Source organism: Dysidea avara, chromosome 7, assembly GCF_963678975.1.
Source record: "Dysidea avara chromosome 7, odDysAvar1.4, whole genome shotgun sequence".
Taxonomy (NCBI): Eukaryota; Metazoa; Porifera; class Demospongiae; order Dictyoceratida; family Dysideidae; genus Dysidea; species Dysidea avara.
In genome coordinates this window covers 8,122,033-8,142,576 of record NC_089278.1, presented here as the reverse complement: position 1 = coordinate 8,142,576, position 20,544 = coordinate 8,122,033, and the positions used below count along the sequence as shown (strand labels likewise).

General features: G+C 37.9%; 1 protein-coding gene across 1 annotated transcript in view; it reads left to right on the top strand.

The window, feature by feature from the left end:
• Positions 1–20,544, top strand: part of LOC136260062 (uncharacterized) — a 77,299-nt gene that overhangs the window by 38,046 nt on the left and 18,709 nt on the right. The window contains exons 13-14 of the mRNA XM_066053668.1: positions 14,945–15,162; positions 15,247–15,356. Coding sequence (XP_065909740.1) covers positions 14,945–15,162; positions 15,247–15,356 — 328 coding nt within the window. The remainder of the gene's footprint in view (positions 1–14,944; positions 15,163–15,246; positions 15,357–20,544) is intronic.

Genomic DNA, 20,544 nt, shown 5'->3' with positions numbered 1-20,544 from the left:
CTTGTGGTGGGGTTTCTAAATAGTTAGTAATGTGTGGTCAAGCCCGTGGTTACTACATTCATCAAACAAAAATTAGCAAAGTGGCAAGTTGATCGCTGGTTAACTATTGCTGTCACATTCCCTGCACTGCCTGCAACACTACAGGGTGAGGAATAAGTAATAGTGGCATAATGAATGGTGAAGTACAGTTTTCACATATTCCACTGCTCGTCTTCAGCATTTGAGTGGGCTGCAGGTGCCCTAAGGGTGCTAGCTTTCTAGCAAGACTCCATAAATCCAATCATAGAATGTGCAAAAACCAAAACTATGTCAGTCCAGTAGTCCAGTCCAGTGTTCCAGTCCAGTAGTCTAGTCCACCGAATAGTGACGTCCTACTGTCAGCTTACTTTATGGACAAAATAAATGTCATTAGCGTAGATCTGGGCTTTGATACACCAATGTCACGGTCACAATAAACTTGAAAGGTAACACTCAATGATAGCACCCACAGTTTGCCACTTGTTAGCTTACATTCTGGACAAGACAAATGCCATTGGCATTTATCTAGCTGTTGTAGTTGCTCAATACACCAATGTCACTGTACACGATCAATTCAAAGGGTGAATCATGATACTAGCAGTCACAGTTTGTCACCTTATTTTGTTCTTTCTTCACTTGTTTCACCTAGGGAAATTTTCTAAAGTACTTAAAATTAGCTGACATTGGTTTCTATGCTATTTAGAGCCCCTTACATGATGTGGGATTTGCTACCCACAATTAATTACCTTGGCCTGCAGTCTTGGTAGTTAAGTTTGTGGGTAGTTCCATCCACATCATCTTTGGGTCTCTAACTAGCATAGAAACCTTGTCGGTTCATTCTAACTAATCAAGACGTATGGTAGTAAGCCACGCGGCCAGTAAAGCAGAAACATGTGTCACAGACAATAAATGACGTGACCATTACATGTGAGGATTTTACAGGAATGAACGTTGTCAAATTTGGCCTTCCTGTAACTCACCCATCACTTACGCTATCCCTCTGAAACTCTAGAGTTGAACTCATCATGTCACTACTAACTATCACACAAGTAGTGAAGCAAATTCATGCCAACTGTTTCGAGACCGAGATTGCCGACATCAAAGGGGAGGCTTTATTATTTTTTCCACATGGGGTTAGATGCAACTGCAGGTGTATGCCTTGCATTCCTTTGTGCATTCCGAACATTGATTGCCCTGTTATCGCTTCAGCACTCTCTCAATCACCTTAAGATTCACATCATTGATTTCACCATACATCATTACCTTACAGTCGTAATTTCAGCACCTAATGAAGTTTCAGTCATCCTCAATCGACTTAGAGGCCAAATACAAAACTCATATTGTTGTTTTCCGCAATACTCGCTAGGCATGTAGGGCAATGTGTCTTTAAACTGTTCTAAAAGTTTCGTTGAGATTGAAACATATGTTTTTGAGAATGGCTAGTTTGAAATTTGAATTTAGTTGCCCCACGTAATTTGCTCTCGGTAAGAATTTAACTCGGAATTTAAAGAATGATGCAGAACACAACTGCGGTCACTGGTTATTGATGAACTGGGGTGTGTGTAGTTAATCAGTGCATGTAGCCATAAAGAATTGTGCTGCATGCCATCGTTCAATTTGAAATTTGAATTTAGTTGCCCCCACGTAATTTGCTCTCTAAGGACGCAGCTTAAAGAATGACACAGAGCACAAATGAGGTTACCAGTTGTTGACACAAGTTGTGAGTAATTAGCACATGTAGCTAGCCTAAAGGGAAGTATGCAAAACCACCAATAATTTAGAATTGTCACCATGCATTTTATAGCACCCCCACACAAAATTATATGGGTACACATCTAATTACAAAACATACAGAGGACACATGAATACCAAACAGTTTTCACACAATAATAATAATATAAAAATTGTACAATAATAATTGTGATATAACTGCTATGAAAATCTTCTCCAGTGGCCTGCCATGGTAGCAAGTTTCACACGACAGCATGCATATTCATCCAAACACAATGGGAGTAATGCAATGACAAAAAGTTGGTATGACTCCATTAGTAGAATACAGATGAGTGGGTGTGGCTCCAGTATCTCTAAACTGTTAACAAACATCCTGTTATAAATATCTAATCAAAAACAGCCAAGCTGTAAAAAAAGGTGCGGCCCCCAAAAAGGACATAGTGAAAAAAGATGTGAAATCCAAGGTGGCGGCCAAGAAATGGCTGTGATGGTAGGTTAATGGTTACATTTTAATAACAACAATTCAGGTGAATTTGGTGCCAAGACCAAGCGGCACAAAACTCACCTGAATTGTCATTATTAAAATGTAACCATTAACCTACCATCACAGCCATTTCTTGGCCGCCACCTTGGATTTCACATCTTTTTTCACCATGTCCTTTTTGGGGGCCGCACTTTTTTTTACAGCTTGGCTGTTTTTGATTAGATATCACTTCTTTTTGTATTTGTATACTCCAAAGCCGGCCTATGGCTGGCTTTGGGGCTTTTTTAACCCATGTGTTTTTTTCTTTACCACAGGAAGAAGAAAAGAACTTAAAGAAGATTTGTAATACTTCAATTATTTTTGATTTTATTAGTAATTACACAAATTATATACATATATTTATTACATGCCCATTATTCCCCACAGGATATTTTTTAGCAGCTGATCTCTCTACTGGGTGACTTAAAATATAGCTGAACTATGTACAGGATGGTTTCTTTGTAGCTGAACTCTCTACAAGATAAATTCTTCTAGCTGATTTCTCTACAGGGTGATTTGTTTCTAGCTGAACTCTCTACAGGTTATTTGTTTGCAGCTAAACTCTCTACATCCATGGTGGTTTCTTTGTAGCTGAACTCTCTATATGGTGGTTTCTTTGTAGCTGAACTCTCTACAAGGTGACTTCTTCTAGCTGAACTCTCTACATGGCGATTTCTTTGTAGCTGAACTCTCCACATGATGGTTTCTTTGCAGCTGAACTCTCTACAGGGTGACCTCTTCTAGCTGATCTATCTACAGGGTGATTTGTTTCTAGCTGAACTCTCTACAGGTGATTTGTTTGCAGCTAAACTCTCTACATGGTGTTTTCTTTGTAGCTGAACTCTCTACATGATGGTTTCTTTGTAGCTGAACTCTCTACAAAGTGACTTCTTCTAGCTGAACTCTCTACAGGTGATTTGTTTGCAGCTAAACTCTCTACATCAATGGTGGTTTCTTTGTAGCTGAACTCTCTACATGATGGTTTCTTTGTAGCTGAACTCTCTACAAGGTGACTTCTTCTAGCTGAACTCTTTACAGGGTGATTTCTTTGTAGCTGAACTCTCCACATGATGATTTCTTTGTAGCTGAACTCTCTACAAGGTGACCCCTTCTAGCTGATCTCTCTACAGGGTGATTTGTTTCTAGCTGAACTATCTACAGGTGATTTGTTTGCTGCTAAACCCTCTGCATGGTGCTTTCTTTGTAGCTGAACTCTCTACATGATGGTTTCTTTGTAGCTGAACTCTCTACAAGGTGACTTCTTCTAGCTGAACTCTCTACAGGTGATTTGTTTGTAGCTAAACTCTCTACTTGGTGCTTTCTTTGTAGATGAACTCTCTACATAACGGTTTCTTTGTAGCTGAACTCTCTACAAGGTGACCTCTTCTAGCTGATTTCTCTACAGGGTGATTTTTTTCTAGCTGAACTCTCTACAGGTTATTTGTTTGCAGCTAAACTCTCTACATCCATGGTGGTTTCTTTGCAACTGAACTCTCTACATGATGGTTTCTTTGCAGCTGAACTCTCTACAAGGTGACTTCTTCTAGCTGAACTCTCTACAGGGTGATTTCTTTGTAGCTGAACTCTCTACAAGGTGACTTCTTTTAGCTGATCCCTCTACAGGTTGATTTGTTTGCAGCTGAACTCTTTAGGTGGTGATTTCTTTGTAGCTGAACTCTCCAGATGATGGTTTCTTTGTAGCTGAACTCTCTACAAGGTAGCTTCTTCTAGCTGATCCCTCTACAGGGCGATTTGTTTGTTGTTGAATTCTCTACACAGTAATTTGTTTGAGGCTGAACTCTCTACATGGCGGTTTCTTTGTAGCTGAACTCTCTACAAGGTGACTTTTTCTGGCTGAACTCTATACAGAGTGATTTGTTTTCAGCTGAACTCTATGCATGATGGTTTCTTTGTAGCTGAACTCTCTACAAGGTGACTTCTTCTAGCTGAACTCTCTACAGGGTGATTTCTTTGTAGCTGAACTCTTTAGGTGGTGATTTCTTTGTAGCTGAACTCTTTAGGTGGTGATTTCTTTGTACCTGAACTCTCTCCAAGGTAACCTCTTCTAGCTGAGCTCTCTACAGGGTGATTTGTTTCTAGCTGAACTCTCTACAGGTGATTTGTTAGCAGCTAAACTCTCTACATGATGGTTTCTTTGTAGCTGAACTCTCTACATGATGGTTTCTTTGTAGCTGAACTCTCTACAAGGTGACTTCTTCTAGCTGAACTCTCTACAGGGTGATTTCTTTGTAGCTGAACTCTTTAGGTGGTGATTTCTTTGTAGCTGAATTCTCTCCGAGGTGACCTCTTCTAGCTGATCTCTCTACAGGGTGATTTGTTTCTAGCTGAACTCTCTACAGGTGATTTGTTTGCAGCTAAACTCTCTACATGGTGCTTTCTTTGTAGCTGAACTCTCTACATGATGGTTTCTTTGTAGCTGAACTCTCTACAAGGTAACTTCTTCTAGCTGATCCCTCTACAGGGTGATTTGTTTGTTGTTGAATTCTCTACATGGTAATTTGTTTGAGGCTGAACTCTCTACATGGCAGTTTCTTTGTAGCTGAACTCTCTACAAGGTGACTTTTTCTAGCTGAACTCTATACAGAGTGATTTGTTTACAGCTGAACTCTCTACATGATGGTTTCTTTGTAGCTAAATTCTCTATAAGGTGACCTCTTCTATAGCTGAACTCTTTACATAGTGTCTAGTTTCTAGCTGATCTCTCTACAGGGTGATTTGTTTGCAGCTGAAATCTCTACAGGGTGATTTGCTTGTAGCTGAACTCCTTACATTGTGTCTAGTTTCTAGCTGATCTCCACAGTGTGATTTGTTTGTAGCTGATCTCTCTACAAGTTTATTTGTGTGTAGCTGATCTCTCTGCAGGTTGATTTGTTTGTAACTGATCTCTCTACAGGGCAATTTGTTTGTAGCTGAACTCTCTATAAGGTGATTTGATCTCTCTGCAGGTTGATTTGTTTGTAGCTAAACTCTCTAAAGGGTGATTTGCTTGTAGCTGAACTCCTTACATTGTGTCTAGTCTCTAGCTGATCTCTCTACAGGGTGATTTGTTTGTAGCTGATCTCTCTGCAGGTTGATTTATTTGTAGCTGAAGTCTCTACAGGGTAATCTGTTTGTAGCTGAACTGTCTATAAGGTGATTTGTTTGTAGCTGATCTCTCTGCAGGTTGATTTGTTTTAGCTGAACTCTCTACAGGGTGATTTGTTTGTAGCTGATCTCTCTGCAGGTTGATTTGTTTTAGCTGAACTCTCTACAGGGTGATTTGTTTGTAGCTGATCTCTCTGCAGGTTGATTTGTTTGTAGCTGAAGTCTCTACAGGGTGATTTGTTTCTAGCTGATCTCTCTACAGGGTGATTTTTTGTAGCTGACCTCTCTTCAGAGTGATTTGTTTCTAGCTGATCGCTCTACAGGTTGATTTGTTTGTAACTGAAATCTCAACAGGGTGTATTGCTTGTAGCTGAACTCCTTACATTGTGTCTAGTTCCTAGATGATCTCTCTACAGGGTGATTTGTTTGTAGTTGATCTCTCTGCACATTGATTTGTTTGTAGCTGAACTCTCTACAGGGTGATTTGTTTCTAGCTTATCTCTCTACAGGTTGATTTGTGTGTAACTGATCTCTCTACAAGCTGATTTGTTTGTAGCTGAACTCTCTACAGGGTGATTTGTTTCTAGCTTATCTCTCTACAGGTTGATTTGTGTGTAACTGATCTCTCTACAAGCTGATTTGTTTGTAGCTGATCTCTCTACAGGGTGATTTGTTTCTAGCTTATCTCTCTACAGGTTGATTTGTGTGTAACTGATCTCTCTACAAGCTGATTTGTTTGTAGCTGATCTCTCTGCAGGTTGATTTGTTTCTAGCTGATCTCTCTACAAGTTGATTTGTTTGTTGCTGATCACTCTAAAGATTGATTTGTTTGTACCTGAACTCTCTGCAAAGTTTGTTTGTAGCTGATCTCTCTACAGGATAATTTGTTTGTAGCTGAACACTCTGTACAGTGATTTGTGTGTAGCTGAATTCTCTAGAGAGTGATTTAATTGTAGGTGAACTCTCTACAGGGTGCATGACTTGTTTATAGCTGAACTCTCTTCAGTGTGACTTGTAATGTTCTGAATCTCTACAGTGATATAACTGTAGCTTAATTCTCCACAGGGTGACTTGCTTCTTGCTGAACTGTCTATAAGATTAACTGTTTGCAGCTGAACTCCCTACAGAATAACTTGTAATGTAATAGAATTCTATAATGGAGTAAATAAATTAACTGAATGCTCTATTAGGGTGACTGTTCTATTAGAGTATCTCGATCTCGCATTTGCTACACAGAGTTGGCTTTCGAATCATAACTCAGTGGTTTGTAATCCAATTCTTCTATACTACTGCAAGGACTTTCTATGAAGATTATTCCAGCTATACACCGATTTTCAGCTCATTGCTCTTAGCGGTTTGCCTAGTAGGCGTGAAAACTAATACTTTTTTATTACTAAAAATCGATCGCGTAATTGTGACACAGGTTGGGTTTTGTGTCATATCTCCGTGGTCTTAATCTCGATTCCTTTCAAACCACCAAAAGGCACTCCTACGATGGTTACTCCATCTACATAGCAATTTTCAGCTCATTCCATGAAGCGGTTTACCCTGTAGGCGTGACAACAAATCAATCTTGTTTTACGCGAATAATCGGTCATAACTCCTGAACCATTCATCGGATTTTCACCAAATTTGATGCTAAGATTCGCCTTTGGACTCTCTTTCTGTGTGCCAAATTTCAAGGCGATCGGAGCACGTGTTTGCGTTTTATAGCAATTTTTGCAAGTGTGCAAAAAGACGAAGAAGAAGAAAAAAACGAAGAAAAAAAAACGAAACTTTGGCCGCTCATATCTCGGAAATGGCTTGAGTGATTTCCTTCAAATTTGGAATGTAGACTCCCCTAGCTGGCGGGCAACTCTGCAGCAAATTTGGTTTCAATCAGATAAGCTATCACCGAGATACAAAAGTGTGAAAATGACGTTTTCTTTCTTCCTGTCAATATACTCACGGTGTGGCGCGCCGGCTTCTTGGGACGCACGACACACTACCGTGTGTCTTGATCTAATCCAAAACAGCCAAGCTGTAAAAAAAGAGTGCAGCCCTCAAAAAGGTTATGGTGAAAAAAAGATGTGAAACCCAAGGTGGCGGCCAAGAAATGGCTGTGATGGTAGGTTAATGGTAAAAATTTTAATAACGACAATTCAGGTGAATTTGGTGCTGCTTGGTCTTGGCACAAAATTCATCTGAATTGTCGTTATTAAAAGTTTTACCATTAACCTACCATCACAGCCATTTCTTGGCTGCCACCTTGGATTTCACATCTTTTTTCACCATAGCCTTTTTTAGGGCCGCACTCTTTTTTTTTACAGCTTGGCTGTTTTGGATTAGATTTCACTTTTTTTGTATTTGTATACCCCAAAGCCGGCCTATGGCCGGCTTTGGGGCTTTTTTAACCTATCTTTTTCTGTACCACAGGAAGAAGAAAAATATGAAGAAGATTTTAAATACTTTAACTATTTCTAATTTTATCAGTAAATATACAAATTATATATATATATGTAATACATAAACCATGGCTATGAGGTGTATTGCACTTATATACACCCCGACTCCGAAGTCAGAGGAAGTTTACTGTTGATAAACACCGAGGCAAAGCTGAGGCATTTATCAACAGTAAACTTCTGATGACTGAGGAGGAGGGGTGTATATAAGTGTAATACACCGAAGTGAGCCATGGTTCATATGATATATACCATGTTTCTAAATTAATCCGCACTATATTACTTACTAACAACCCATATGCACACAACCCAACTTAAAGTATATACTTACACTTAATTCGCCATAGTTTGGCATGGTAGACACACTGGTAGCGTTCCTCTTGCAATTCAGCACACAATGAAGAATCGAATTGATTGTGGGAATTAGTAAACATATCTCCGTATATTCCCAGGATTTGTCTGTTCATATCAACAAACGTAGGAGCAACGCTACTTGCTGCAACCCATCATCGAAGTTGCGAGGTATGGTTATAAAATGAATCCAGTGGTTGGCATCTTACTGGCTGGGGTGATTGATCGCCTAGCATGACAAAGGCTATTAGCCTGAGTCATCTGGGTGATTAGTCATACTAGTGTGGGCGTCATTCGTCCGCCCACGTCGGGCTATCAGCCCGAAATCGTAACACAGTAATGTGTCACATGACTTCCCAGGTGGGTATATATACTTACCTAGGTGAATATATATATAGTCACCTCAGGTAGGTATACATATACTCACCTGTGGGGTTGGGGTGTATATGCCCTATATACAACCAGCGGTGCCTTTAAAGTTTCACGTGATCATGGTATATATACATATAATACACATATTTATTACATATCAATTATTCCCTATGGATAACTTGTTTGCAGCTGTTCTCTCAACTGGGTGACTTGAAATGTAACTGAAGTCTCTACAGTGTGGTTTCTTTGTAGCTGAACTCTCCACAGTGTGATTTGTTTCTATCTGATCTCTCTACAGGGTTAATTTGTCTGGCTTATCTCTCTAAAGGGTGATTTGTTTTTGTAGTTGAACTCTCTACAGGTCACTGGTTTCTAGCTGATCTCTCTACAGGGTGACTTGTTTGTACTTGAATTATCTGCAGGGTGATTTGTTCGTAGCTGAACTCTCTACAGGGTGATCCTTCTAGCCGATCTCTCTACAGGATGACTTGTTTCTAGCTGAACTCTCTACAGGGTGATTTGTTTGTAGCTGAACTCTCTACATGATGGTATCTTTGTAGCTGAACTCTCTACAAAGTAACTTCTTCTAGCTGATCTTTTTACAGGGCGATTTGTTTGTAGCTGAATTCTCTACAGGGTGATTTGTTTGCAGCTGAACTCTCTACATGGCGGTTTCTTTGTAGCTGAACTCTCTACAAGGTGACTTCTTGAACTCTTTACAAGGTGACTTCTTCTAGCTGAACTCTCTACAGGGTGATCTTTTCGTAGCTGAACTCTCTACAGTGTGATTTGTTTTCAGCTGAACTCTCTACATGGTGGTTTCTTTGTAGCTGAACTCTCTACAAGTGACCTCTTCTAGCTGATCTCTCTACATGGTAATCTGTTTCTAGCTGAACTCTCTACAGGTGATTTGTTTGCAGCTGAACTCTCTACATGGTGGTTTCTTTGTAGCTGAACTCTCTACAAGGTAACTTCTTCTAGCTGATCTCTCTACAGGGTGACCTGAACTGTCTACAATATTAACTGGTTGCTGCTGGACTCCCTACAGCATAGCTTGCAATGTAATAGAAATCTATAATAGAGTAAGTCATAAACTAGCTGAATGCTCTATTAGGGTGACTGTTCTATTAGAGTATCTCAATCTCGCATTTGTTACATGGAGTTGGCTTTGGAATCATAACTCAGTGGTTTGTAAACCGATTGTTCTGTAACTACTATTGCAAGGACTTTCTACAATGACTATTCCAGCTACATACCCATTTTCAGCTCACTGCTCTAAGCGGTTTTCTGGTAGCTAGGTGTGAAAATTATTGGTATTTTTATTCATGAATCTCAATCGCGCAATTGCTACACACCTTCGGTTTCGTGTCATATCTCCATGATCTTTATTTTGATTGCTTTCAAACCACCAAAAGGCACTCCTACAATGGTTAATCTATCCACAAGACAATTTTGAACTCATTCCACAAAGTGGTTTACCCTGTAAGCGTGACAACATATCGATTTTGTGTTAAGCGAATAATTGGTCATAAATCCTTAACTGTTCATCGGATTTGCACCAAATGTGATACTAGAATTCGCCATTGGACTGCCGTTCTGTGTGCCAAATTTCAAGGTGATCGAAGTACGTGTTTGCGTTTTATAGCAATTTTTGCAAGTGTGCGAAAACACGAAGAAGAAAAAACGAAGGATTTCCTTCAAATTTGGAATGTGGACTCCCCTAGCTGGCGGATAACTCTGCAGCAAATTAGGTTCTAATCTGATAAGGTATCACCGAGATACAAAGGTGTGGAAATGACATTTTCTTTCTTCCTGTCAATATACCCACGGTGTGGCACGCCAACTTCTTGGGCCGCATGACACACTATCATGTGTCTTGATGTACTAGAGTTGCAATATAATAGTATAGTATTTAAGTACAACAATACATAGTCTCCATTGCATCACTATCAAATGACACTAAGTGGAGGATATTGTTGCATCTCTAGTATGTACACTCCATCGGTACAACCTGTCTGAATGGCCACCAGTATAGAAAGATAACCTCTCTCGAAAAGCCAATTCCAAATTGAGAATTTATACACTGCTACCTGCTTATTGAGCGAAGGTGGCAATAAACCAGTTCCACTGTAATTTATTCTGTCAGTGGATGAGATCCACTTGGCCAGGACAAAATGTGACCCAAATTTCCTGGATGATCCATACTCAACCCACTTATGACCCAGTGGTACAATGGAACTGAGTATTTATTTCTAAGATGTGTGAACACATTACAACATGTGCATACAAGAAATGCTACGTATCATTTTAGCATTTCAAATCACCACATAATGCATGGACCAGTCAACAATACTTCATAGTGCCCATCAGTAAACCTGAAGAAGAAAAGTTACGAAAAATAAAAATGCATATATATATAAGTACGTATGGTTAACAATGGTGAACAATAATAATGGTTAACAATATACACTGAAACCTTACTCAGGTCACTTTATGGCCAACCTTGTGGCTGATTGCTTTGTACACAAAACGACACATTCAGGGATTGTATTTAGATGGATGATAGAGTAACGCATTGTAACTTAATACTCATGATGTGTCACTGCTAAGCAGTATTTCATATGGCTACCATGTATATACAGCACTGCTGAAGCACAACGTCGCACTCGCCCGTGTGCACAATTTTGCTCAAGATTTTAAAAATTGATAATTAAGGGGTTGGCAACTGTTTCACTCACAAGACTGTGTGGCAGCTGTTTCCCTTATGAGAATTGTGGCCAAAACAGTTGCCACGCCCCTTAATTAGTGATTTTAAAAATCTCAAGCAAAATTGCATGTGCGAATGAGTGCGACATTGCGCTTGAACAGTACTGTACCTGAGTAAATCAGATAAGCAGGTGCAGTATAATGGTTACTTTTGGGCCAAAGTTTCTTGGCTTATAATAAGCTTTAACAAGGCACTGATTTAACCATATAAATGTCTCACAGGAGAATTTAAAAGTTGGCCTTCTTAGAGAGGCAGCCTTCTGTACCAAAGCAGGTCCACTGTGGATGAAAGCCAGGCATTAGATATTTGTATTTCATGTGTTGAAGACACTCCAGGGCTTCTGGTAGTCTGAAATCTCACCACAGTTTACTCAGGTAGTGTTGTGGTCACCACTAAACCACTGAAATGATGTGTTATGTTCATCTTATGCTTAGCTACCATATAGTAGAACTGAAACAGATATTCTGAAAATTATGTATCCTATGGATAATGACTTCATCACTTCCTTCATCAGGAGCTTATAAGGACCAAAAGTGAAATTTTTTACACTTTGGGCCGACAGCCAACTGTGATCCTATAGCCTACTCTGGGAGCAGTGCCTTTGGTGCTCTAACAGATTGGCTGCCCCCTTGCTGCCAGCACCCACTGTCTCATACGCTGTCACACACTAAATTCATCTCTATAGCCAGTTAGACAACTGTATCGCAGATGCTTCTTACCAATTGCTTATGGCCGCAAAATACAGCCACCTCCTTAATAAGCTAGGTCAGAAAATTTTGTCCCTATAATAATGACCAGTTTTCACTGTACTATTAGTGATCATGAAGTAAGATACTGAGATATACATAGACTACACTACAAACGTACAACCTCCAAATATAGCAGTAAAATTTTTGCCCTGGTCCAATGTCTAATAATCGTGATAGAGACTCTACTGTGCAAATACATGTTATCATGGTATGCGCTAATCGCCTTTTACAATTATTAAGTTTTACAACACAAATACATGTATAGTTAAACTCACCAATTGTGTCTCAGTGGCACTAAATCTCTTCAACATGAAAAGAAAACCTTCGGGCAATGAGACAACAGTCTTAAGAGTCTTGCAAAGATCACAACCCTCGTCACAGCTTATTCTGGTGCATTATTTATTAGTAATATAAATCTTAAAGGCGTTTATTTACAATAGGACATAATTACGCACCCCTCTATTGTCTATAGGACACAATTCTACAAGTCCTGTATTGGACATAATTCTACAAGTCCTGTATTTTTATATTGTAAAGTCTGTAAGTAGCTAGCAATTTAAACTACACAATGCAATGCTAGGTAGAAGTTGTAACTATGCAGTAACTTTGATTGCTATGCTAAAGCTGTTTTGTGATTGCTGTGCTAGAGCTGTTTTGTGACTGCTCCATTAGAGTTCTTGATCGTTTTAATGCAGTACAAGATGAAAAGTAAAGTGTTACTAAGGGTTTACTATTAGTTGACTGCAGTTGCATGCTACTAAAATTACAGTTTAATATTCTGTCACTGTAATCTGGGGTTTCTGTCAAAACCATGGAAACTCACCTACTGTATTCAACAGTGTATGCTTATTCTAATAAAAAGAATTGAAATCCCAGCTTATAGCTGTAAAAAAGTGTGCATCCAAGTAAATCAGAGTTAACTGCAACAAAAAGTAATGATACAATGTAGCCATGTACGAGGTGTGCAAGTTGTAAAATTAATATTAGCTAATCAATAATACAATATTATTGTTAAAGCTAATAGCTAATCAATAATACAATATTATTGTTAAAGCTAATATTAATTTTACAACTTGCATACTTCGCACATGGCTACATTGTATCATTACTTTTTGTTGCAGTTAACTCTGCTTTACTTGGACGCTAGGCTTGAGACAATTATGCTTTGAAAATTGCCTATTATGCTTTTGAGCAGTGCTAAAAAAATCCAGCTATTATGCTCAAAATTATGCTCTCAAAATCAAGATTATGCTCGAGAGCTGACTGTTTTATTAGAGTACATCTGCATTTCTTGACTGCTGCATTAGAGTAAGTGACTGCTCTATTAGAGTATCTCAATCTTATTGTGAATAATCAGTCAATTAATAGTAAAAATAATAACAATGCAAGGTTTTTGATATGAAATAATGTGCAGTGTGTTCGTGTTGTGCAGCATTTTTGGCGTGTGCATTGTGCGTTTTAATTAAAATTCTTGTTCTATTATGCTGGCATAATGCTTGATGCTTGTGCTAGCCTATTATGCTCAAAATTATTCCGGCATAATTGGCGCAAGCCTATTGGATGCACACTTTTTTACAGCTATAAGCTGTTTTGAATGGGATACATATTAAAAAAATAATAATATTATGCACTGTTACAATATCTACTTGACTCCATTGCTACTGTGAAAGGGAGTACATAACTTTACCTACAACAGTAAGTTACACTACAAAAAGCTAAACACCATGAGACCACACCCCTCTTATCAGGTAAGATAGCTTGATCTGAGGCCCAAACAGTAAGATTGAGATACCCTTATAAAGCAGTCACCCTAATACAACAGTTTGGTAAACTGTTATATTCTAATAGAAGAGTCACAATTCACTAGTGAAACTGTAGCCATAGCAAAATAAATGGTAAGGAAATAAGTTAATTTTAATGTTGTGCTACTTGTGAAATCCAGGCACCCAGTTATGTAACTATTCCCTAGCTAAATGGAAATTAATCATATATAGATTAATTTTCTTGTTTACTTATACAAGAGTTCATAAAATAATATTGTAAACTCTTGTTTTAATTAATGTTTTAAAATAATATATACAAATTATCAATTTGTAACTTGAAGTATTCATTAATTATTTTCATTATTAATTATAATTGCTAAGGAAGCGTAACTTGAAGTCTTAATCAAGCCATTTTAAGCAAATAATACACAGAAGTATCTTCTCAACTTGTTTATTGCCTTCTCTTATAAAATCTTATATAAAAATTCTAGAGCAAGTCTTAACATAAGGAAGGAGCACACTCCTGTCAACTTACAGGGTTTGCCATTTCTGGTAACCTGCTAGTGAAAGAATTCCTACTTGGTGAATTATAGCTACAAATAAAGAGGGATTTTCCCCACATATAGCGTATATACAATCATATCTCATTTATTTAGTGCATGGATCTCTTAAATATAATTTTAGTATGTATGAAGCACCACTTTTGATTGTTCATTGACTGTGGAGCTATATAGCATATTATTTTCATTTAGATTTGTAAATATATTAGTGAGAATTACCACTGGTAATTGCACAGTTTTGAACCAGGGTTTCCTGAAATTGATTGTTTTGTAGAAATGTGTGTATGTGTACCTCTGTATTTGTTTATCTGTGTACCCCATGGTTATCATGCTATAGTGTTAAGCTGTAATGCCAATAAGCTATGGGTAGTAGTAGTTAGATACAGCCATCCACTTAAACAAGCTTTATATATTTACCATAAATGCATAAGTGGAGTTGAAAAGGTGTGTGCTACTGTCACTGAAATTTTGAATTGCATGCTAGCATTTCTAAATTTCTAATACTAAAAGAAGATATATTACACAGTGTATCTAGTGCATATGTATATTTGTTTCTAACATTAGATTACTCAACTGAAAGTCTTAAATCGATTTTGAAAGAGAGTGTTGTGATGATAAAATTTGACCACCCCAATGTGTTAAGTATCTTGGGGGTTAGTCTAGATACTGATCATGAAGATGGACTGCCTTTTATAATACTACCATTTATGGTAAATGGAGATCTCAGGACTTACCTTAAGAACAAAAGGCAAAAAGCTACAGACATCAATTGCTTACCTGAGGTATGCTTTTGCACATTCACTATATTACTACTATTGTATTCTGATCTATGTATACACATTACCATGACAGTGTTTTGTTTACAGGGAATTAAAGAAAAGGACTTGTTTGACATGTGCTACCAGATAGCATGTGGCATGAACTATTTAACCCTGAAAAGATTTGTCCACCGTGACTTGGCTGCAAGAAACTGCATGTAAGTGATGGCGTATTAAGCATAATTATTATATCTGGAGCAACTCTCCTCTTCTAACTTCCCATCCAAGCTAGTGTTATAAGACTGGCTTACAGGTTATATAGGTAAAAATGTTATACAAATTATATACACGGGATAGTACGCCCATACATCATGGCTCAGAACTTGTACAATCCTTAACCAGGGAGCTACAAAACAATTTATGAAAATAATAGGACAGTTTTACTTAGGTATCAGTGAACACAATTAAGACTGCAAAATAAATTATATAATTTATAATTCAAGGATATTGTGATTTAGGCTCTATTTAGGCTCTATTTAGGCTGTTTGGGTGGGTAATAAATCAAGACACACAATAGTGTGTCATGCAGCCAAGTACAGCCAGTGCGGGCGCACGACAGACAAGTGTGTATTTTACAGGAACCAAGAAAACGCCGTTTTCACGCATCCGTAGCTTGCTAATAGCTGGATGGAAATTAACCATTTTTGCTGTGAAAACTCCCTCGGGGTGGGGTACCTCCCATTTCAAATTTGAGCTGAATCTGCCAGGCCATCACTGAGATATGCGCCTTCAAAGTTCGTCTCAGTTTTTTCATATTTTTCTTTATCTTCTTCTTTTCGCACCACTTAGAAAAATTGCTATAACTCGCGCATGCTTTAGTCGATTTTCTTCAAATTTGGAAGGCTGTAAGAACGTAATTTAGCACGTTTTGAGTCCAAATTTTGTACACTTTGGATAAAGAACAAGGGAGTTACACACGATTTTCAAAAACTTCGATTGCGATTTTTTGTCACGGCCACAGGGTAAATCGCTTGAAGGAATGACTTGAAAATCGGTCTGTGCATGGAGTAACCATCGTAGTGCAAACCTTTTGTGGTTTGAAATAAATCGCACTAACAGTCATGGAGTTATAACAAAAACGCCAACCATATGTAAAACGCTGTTGCTATTGTTCCAGCAGTCACGTGAATAAAAATAAAACTTAAACAAAAAAGGTCCTCAAATGAAAAAAAAAGAAGAAAAACACAAAATTCCTTGAGCAGGAATCGAACCCGGGACCTCCAGTGCTTGAGCCCAGAGTCCTACCCATTGCGCTACGTGGCTCCCAGCTACCCAAGTACCTTAGTTTCTACCTTATATGTCTCCGAGTGGAGTAACTTCTATATAATATATATTGAAGGTGAAGAAGAAACTAAAGCTGAACCCAACCCTAACCCTAATACTAGAACTACTTTTCGCGTCCCCTAAAGTCGAATGCTCGGGGCAACCTACTAGACGCGTTCCCTAAAGTTGAATGCTCAAGGCAACCTACTAGACGCGTTCCCTAAAGTCGAATACTCGGGCAACCTACTAGACGTGTGCCCTAAAGTCGAATACTCGGGGCATAGCATACAACTAGTGTGTTTGATAGTGAGAAATCTAGTGGACTGCCGGAATAATAACACTGACAAAATATTTCCGGCTGCTGGAACAATAGCAACTTCGTATGTAAAATGGGGAATTAGTAAAACGCGGAATACGGAATAACGGAATTGCGGAATAACGAAATAAGCAAAACTTATCTTTTGCAGATTGCACAAATAGTTATATGCTCTATAGTCATTATACTTTATTTACCTTGTAACAGCTTTGCATGGCGCACCACGGCGATGCATAGCTAAACAGCAGCTGGGCGAGCATTAAATGGGATGAGCGAGCACACAACCAATCACCATAGAACGATCTACCTTTGCTAAACTTACTTATCCATACTCCTTAGTAGATATAGCTACAAAACGCCAAGACCTAGTTCTACTCTTAGGTTAAACTAGCTGCCCTTCATGTGCATATGACCGAATTTATTAGAGTCACACTAGAGTTCAGTAGGGAAGTCCAGTGGTTGTGTATCTTTAAATGGATTTCAAACTCTTCAGGTTTGAATCAAGAGTGTAGGTAACTAAAGTTAGCGAAGGTAGATCGTTCTAGGGTGTTTGGTTGTGTGCTCGTCCCATTTAATGCTCGCCAGCTGCTTTTCTATGTATCGCCATGGTGCGCCATGCAGAGCTGTTACAAGGCAAATAAAGATAGAGCATATAACTATTTGTACAATCTGCAAAAGACAAGTTTTGCTTATTTTGTTATTCCGCAATTCCGTTATTCCGTATTCCGCGTTTTACTAACTCCCTGTAAAATGCGCACGATCGAGTTTTGTTAATCAAAAATGTAATACTTGCCACACCTACCAGGAAAACTAGTTAACAGAATCAGCTGAAATCAGGTAGAGGGGTAAATAAATCATTTTAGAGTGATCTTTCAGTGGTTTACAAGGAATCAAATTAAAATCCACTGAGCTACGCTATGAAAGTGAATGAGGTGTAACAAGTGCGCGATCGAGATACTCTAATAGTGCAGTCACCCCAATAGAACATTCAGCTGCGCAATAAGTCACACTATTAGAACTAGTGTTGTTTTAGTATGGAGTTTTAGTTTTAGTTTTAGCTATAGTTGTAGCTAGTTTCATCAATAATTTTTAGTTTTAGTTTTAGAAATCTTTCTTAATTCTTTTTAGTTATTGATTTAGTTATGGTTATTCACTCTTTGTTGTTTTAGTTTTAGTTATAGTTACAGTTAAAAACATGAAACCATTTAGTTTTAGTTACAGTTTTAGTTATGTACATCAAAATCTTTTAGTTCTAGTTATAGTTATAGTTAGAAACATGAAAACCTTTTAGTTTTAGTTATAGTTAAAAACATGAAAACCTTTTAGTTTTAGTTACAGTTTTAGTTATGTACATGAAAATGTTTTAGTTCTAGTTCTAGTTAAAAACTTGAAAACCTTTTAGTTGTAGACACGGTTATAGTTATGTATCTGAAAACCTTTTAGTTATAGTTTTATAGTTGTGCATAAGAAAACCTTGTTTAGCTTTAATAGTATGCACCAAGTGACTATATTTTATGTGAATGAAACTCTTGTTATAATTTCAGTACCATTTTTCCAGCTTAGTAATACAAAATCTTTGTATTACAAGACCTGTCAATTTTTTTATAATATAGATTAATACAACACTTAATACAGTGCATTTGATGCAATCTCTGTCACAGGTATTCCTTATTCTTTCTTAGTAGAACTTCCCTTTCCAAGTTACTATCAGTAAGTCTGTTGCATTTGCCAGATGTCGATTCCCCACTTGTAGAAAATACTACTACTACCTACCACCTACATCACTACCTAGTACCTACATTACTGAGTTCGTGAATGTTGGTCAAACAGTTTTTATTAGTAATAGATTTAATAGTATGTACGTAACTATATGATATAGATATTTTAGTTGCATATAGTTTTAGAAGTAGTATCAAATACATTTAGCAAGCAGTTACAGTTTTAGTAATAAGATCAACTTGCTATATTGTAAGCAGTTTTAGTTTTAGTAATAATATAGATTTGATTTTAGTTATAGTTATAGTTTCAGTGATTATATATACGTTTGTTTTAGTTTTAGTTTTAGTAATAATATAGATTTGATTTTAGTTATAGTTTTAGTGATTACATACGTTTGTTTTTAGTTATAGTTTTAGTTAACTTAAATATATTCACCTTACTAAAAGTACTTTTAGTTTTAGTTACAGTTAACTGAAACAACACTAATTAGAACGTTCACCTACAATCAAGTCACCGTTCAGCTAACAACATAGGGAATTCAAGTCACCCTTCAACTAGTATCAAAAACAAATAGACCTGTAGAGAATTCAGTTACAAACATGTCACCCTGTAGAGAGTTCAACTACAAACAAGTCACCCTGAAGACAGTTCAGCAGCAAACAAATCACTCTGTAGAGAGTTCAGCTACGCTTCAAGTCACTCCGTAAAGAGCTCAGTAGAGATCAGCTAGAAACATATCACCCTGTAGAAAGATCAGCTAGAAACAATTCACCCTGTAGAGAGAGTTCAGCTGGAAACAAGCCACTCATAGAGAGAAACAAGTCACCCATGGAGAGAAACAAGTCACCCTATACAGAATTCAGCTACATTTCATAGAGTGTTTCAGCTAGAAATAGGCAACCATGTGGAGAGTTCAACTACAAACAAACTCTTTCAGTAGAAAGATCAGCTAGAAGCAAATTATCCTGCAAAGAGTTCAAATCCATTTGAAGTCACTCTGTAGAGAGTCAAGTAACCTTTTAAAGAGATAAGCTACATTTCAAATCATCCTGTAGAGAGATCAGCTTGACAGAAATCACCCTGTAGAGATATGTGGTAGAAACAAGTCACCCTGTAGACAAATCAGCTAGAAACAATTCACCCTGTAGAGATCAGCTAGAAACAAATTACCCTGTAGAAAGGTCAGCCAGAAACAAGTCACCCTGTAGAGAGTTGAGCTGTAAACTGTAGAGAAATTGGCTAAAAACAATTCACCCTGTACAGATCAGCTAGAAACAAATCACCCTGTAGGGAGATCAGCTCAACACAAGTCATCCTGTAGAGAGATCTGGTAGAAACAAGTCACCCTGTAGAGAAATTAGCTAGAAACAATTCACCCTGTAGAGATTAGCTAGAAACAAATCATTCTGTAGATAGAAATAAGTTACTGTACCCTGTAGACAGTTCAGCTGGAAACAAGTCACCCGTAGAGATCAGCTAAAAACAAACCACCTAGAGAAAATCCAGCTACATTTCGTAGAGTGATTCAGCTAGAAATAAGCAACCCTGTAGAGAGTTCAGCTACAAACAAACTCTTTTCAGTAGAGAGGTCAGCTAGAAACAAGTTATCCTGCGAAGGATTCAACAGCTACATTTGAAGTCACCCTGTAGAGAAGACAGCTAGAAACCAGTATAGCCTTGTGAAGAGATGAGCTACATTTCAAATCATCCTGTAGAGAGATCAGCTCAAAACAAATCACCCTGTAAAGAGATCTGGTAGAAACAAGTCAGCCTGTAGAGAGTTCAACCAGTAAGAAGTCACCCGTAGAGAAATCATGCAACTGGAAAAAAATCACCTGTAGAAAGATCAGCTAGAACCAAGTCACCCTGCAGCAAGATTAGCTACATTTCAATCATCCTGTAGAAAGATCAGCTTGAAACAAATCACCCTATAGAAGGATCAGTTAGAAGCAAGTCACCTGTAGAGAGATCAGCTAGAAACAAATCACCCTGTAGAAAGATCAGCTTGAAACAAACCACACTGTTGAAAGATTAGTCAGAAACAAGTC